Raw genomic sequence first — 4035 nt, forward strand, 5'->3', positions numbered from 1 at the left:
GAGCCGAACGGGATCCTGCAGAGGAGACCGACGCTCCAGCAGAAATGAAGGAGAGAAAGAGAAGAATGATGCAAAAGCGATGGAGAAAAAGAGATGAAATGGGTCGCTATTGGCTAGACCGGAGGAAGATAGGGAAAGAGAAGGTAGGAAAGGGGACCATGATGGGTTTTGTGGATGTAGTGCTTCAAATTTTTATTTCATACATGGAGTCTGGGGCACTTGTATATTAGTGTGCCCATTGTACATGCCCTTATGAACCAAAAAGGGCCTTAGTACTTTTCATGAAACCTATTATATTTTGTATATAAATTTACTAGGGGTGTACATAACCATTATACACTCTATCTTAGAATATAACATCGAAAATAGGCATGGCAAATCTAACGTTTTCTTCAGCAATTTATATTGGCTCGGTGATGATAATTTTAGCTTGCAAGCATGACAATTCTCTGGTAAAAAATATGAATCGATATGGATTTGCCATACTCGTCAATTAAACTAGTCATTCGGCGGATATGATTTACCATGAAAAACATTTCTCCACAATCTTGCGTGGATTCTGGGAGACGACTTAAAGAAGCCTAAAGTGATCAGTGAACAAGAGGCGGCACGGCATAATTCGAGCATCTCTCGCAGAATCATCCTCTCGCCTCCCGCTCAGCACGCTGCTCCAAGCAATCATCCAGCCGTTCCGTTCCCCCCTCCCATCCCATGGTGGTAGTCGAGTTGCCTTGTCCGCTTCTACTTTACCTTGCAGTCACCAGCCAAACTCACCCTTTTCTACGTGCACCCTTACGCATGAGCATAATTACTGATAAGTCCTAAACAGCTCCTGGAAAAGGAATATTACACGGTAGATTCCTCCACAGAGTAAGCAAATATGACTTACATCAGGGGGTGAAGTGAAATACATCCACACAAGAGCTCGAATAAAGCGCTCTTCCCCGCCGGCGTCTTCGCTTCAGGCCGACGGCAAAGGGCAGGCTCGCAGTCTACGACGAGCTCATAGGACCCAAGGAGCGGCGCCATGGTGATCTCGGTCCCCAGCCACCGGCGCTCCATGCGCGACGCAATGCTCGGCGGGGGCCGCCAGCTCCACAAGCCCCTTCGCTGCGCCTTCTACGACGGGATTCCCGGCGAAGGCCTCGCCGCCGCGCTCGCCGAGGCCACTGGGAGCGTTTCCCTCTCCCGCAGCCCCGCCACCGACGGCAGCGTAAGTGGGAAGGCGGTGAGGAACGTGCTCATCCTCATGAGCGACACCGGCGGCGGCCACCGCGCCTCCGCCGAGGCTCTCCGCGACGCCTTCCGCCTCGATTTCGGCGACGCCTACCAGGTCCTACAAGCCTTAACCTCTGCTCTCCGAAGTTGGACCTTCAGTTTCGCTCTCCAAAATGTCATTTTGTTAAATTAAATTTGGTTTGCTGCTGGTTGGTCGGCGCAGGTGTTCGTCAGGGATTTGGGGAAAGAGTACGGCGGCTGGCCGCTGAACGACATGGAGCGGTCGTACAAGTTCATGATCCGCCATGTCCGGCTCTGGAAGGTGGCCTTCCATGGCACCTCCCCGCGCTGGGTTCACGGAATGTACCTCACCGCCCTCGCCTACCTCTACGCCAAGTACGAATTCCAGCCACACTCGATTCACGGAATGGCCTTGTTGAGGTTCTTGAATTATGAATTTTGTTTTGCTTCAGCGAGGTGGTGGCCGGGATGATGAAGTACAAGCCGGACGTGATCATCAGCGTGCACCCACTCATGCAGCACATCCCGCTGTGGGTGCTCAAGTGGCAGAGCCTGCAGCCCAAGGTCCCGTTCTTCACCGTCATCACCGACCTCAACACCTGCCACCCGACATGGTAACCAACCGGCACGGTGCAAACTGGGGATTTTCTTGACTGATCAGGATTCAGGAGTAGCATCTGAAACCACGAACTTGGCAGGTTCCACCACGGCGTGACGAGGTGCTACTGCCCCTCGGCCGAGGTGGCGAAGAGGGCCCTGACCCGCGGGCTCGACCCGTCACAAATCCGCGTGTACGGGCTGCCGATCAGGCCATCCTTCTGCCGCGCCGTGCTCGACAAGGTCGGCATGTCTTCGACCTTCGCATTCTTCTGCCATTGCCGGGTCCAATCAGCTCTTGAACTCTGCTTGGTTGGTTGACAGGATGGGCTGAGGAAAGAACTTGGCCTGCACCCTGAACTGCCTGCTGTTCTACTGATGGGAGGCGGTGAAGGGATGGGCCCGGTGGAGGAGACGGCCAAGGCCCTCGGCCACGAGCTCTACGATCACCGGAGACGCCGGCCGGTCGGGCAGGTCGTGGTCATATGCGGCAGGAATCAGGCGCTGCGGTCCACCTTGCTGTCCCTGCCATGGAAGGTCCCTGTCAAGGTACCATTGCAGATGCCGAATCTAAGATGCGCATTTCAGATGGATGCCTCACTATGCTACAAGTGATTGTTTGGTTGGTGCTGACTGAACTTTTCGAGCGTTTTGTCTTCAGATTAGAGGGTTCGAGAAGCAGATGGAGAAGTGGATGGGCGCTTGCGACTGCATCATCACTAAGGTAATCAAGGTTCCTTCTTGCAGATATACTCCCTCCGTTTCTAAATATAAGTTTTTCTATAGATTTTTTTAATATGGACTACATACGGAGCAAAATTAGTAAATCTACACTTTAAAATATATCCGTATGTCCGTGTTGAAATCTCTAAAAGGGCTTATATTTAGAGACGGAGGAAGTATATGCTATGCCTTTTGACTCTTCATTAGTGATCTGACTGATGCATTGCTGTGGCACTTGCAGGCTGGCCCTGGCACAATTGCAGAAGCCTTGATAAGAGGACTTCCAATTATTCTCAACGATTTCATACCCGGACAGGTCTATGCTTGTGCCACTGCAGTAGTTTTGAATCATACAATTATAGGACCCTATCAAAAGGATTTTAGTCAGCTAAAAATATATTTTAGTTGGTCCAGACAATCTAGACTAGAGTAGCTCAATTTTCTTCTTTTTGCGTGGTGACTACGAGTGCTGATTATATTTCCGTTATTGGTAGGCCATCTGAGAGTGACTGCTTGTTGCCATTGTCATTGACTAGTGATTACTTAGCTTCCACCGAGATCTCATCAAATATGTCTCTAGCTAACATTTAGCCCTTATCTCTTATCATTCAGGAAGTAGGGAATGTGCCTTACGTGGTCGACAACGGCGCCGGTGTGTTCTGTAAGGACGCAGGTGAAGCTGCAAGACAAGTTGCCCGATGGTTTACCACAGAAACTGACGAGCTCAGGAGGTACTCCCGCAATGCGCTGAAGCTAGCGCAGCCCGAAGCAGTGTTCGACATCGTGAGGGACATCCACAAGCTCCAGCCGCAGCCTGCCGCTCTAACTCGGATCCCCTACTCCTTGACCTCATCGTTCTCATACCATATATGAACCCGCGGAACCTCTTGCAGAATATACTCTGCAAAGTGAATATGCCTTCAAACTTGGCTGTGCCTGGGCTTGGATGCCTGCTGAAGAACCTGTATATACCATGTAAATAACTGGATGGAACATCTATGTTAGTGCTTCTGTAGTGCTTGACTGCTTGTATTGGTCTATTGGTAATTGGAATGTGAAAAGAGACGAAATTATTGCTTGATAATCATATACTCCCTCCGTCTCGAAATAAGTGTCTTAACTTTGTACTAACTTTAGTACAAAGTTGTATTAAAGTTGAATCATTTATTTTGGGAGGGAAGGAGTAGTTGTAGTGCAGTTGCTTGTAAAAGATCAGTTGATTTCTTTATATGAAATCGTAGGAAGAGGGATCTTTTTGCTAAAAAAAACATACGTTGCTAAAGCTATTGTCATTGTCATACATGTTTTGCAGCCCGAGTTTGATACCAAAATTACATAATATGGGTTGGATTCTCGGCTATACATGCACCGGAGGATAACCCGCAAACTCAATAACTCAACCAACAACAAACACCAGCATATAATCTTTTGGAATCAAGTTTAAATCAACAAAACTCTCAGTTAAAACCGTATTCC

The 4035-nt window shown here is 49.1% G+C and overlaps 1 protein-coding gene across 1 annotated transcript; it reads left to right on the forward strand.

Annotated features, from left to right (window-relative positions):
* The first annotated feature begins 921 nt into the window (after positions 1-921).
* Positions 922-3829, forward strand: LOC125553653 (probable monogalactosyldiacylglycerol synthase 2, chloroplastic). Its single transcript, XM_048717406.1, has 8 exons — positions 922-1333; positions 1442-1614; positions 1692-1853; positions 1938-2079; positions 2161-2385; positions 2498-2560; positions 2801-2875; positions 3172-3829. Exons 1-8 carry the CDS (start codon positions 1028-1030, stop codon positions 3430-3432), a joined length of 1407 nt encoding a protein of 468 aa, XP_048573363.1. The 5' UTR covers positions 922-1027; the 3' UTR covers positions 3433-3829.
* Positions 3830-4035: the final 206 nt, after the last annotated feature.

This window comes from Triticum urartu, chromosome 4, assembly GCF_003073215.2.
Source record: "Triticum urartu cultivar G1812 chromosome 4, Tu2.1, whole genome shotgun sequence".
NCBI classification, from domain to species: domain Eukaryota; kingdom Viridiplantae; phylum Streptophyta; class Magnoliopsida; order Poales; family Poaceae; genus Triticum; species Triticum urartu.

What these genes read in the sequence shown, in the direction of transcription:
- LOC125553653 (XM_048717406.1), top strand. Translation starts at nt 1,028, where the DNA reads ATGGTGATCTCGGTCCCCAGCCACCGGCGCTCCATGCGCGACGCAATG. An exon ending in ATTTCGGCGACGCCTACCAG is followed by an intron (nt 1,334 to 1,441) that starts GTCCTACAAGCC and finishes TGGTCGGCGCAG; the next exon opens with GTGTTCGTCAGGGATTTGGG. An exon ending in CATGGAAGGTCCCTGTCAAG is followed by an intron (nt 2,386 to 2,497) that starts GTACCATTGCAG and finishes TTTTGTCTTCAG; the next exon opens with ATTAGAGGGTTCGAGAAGCA.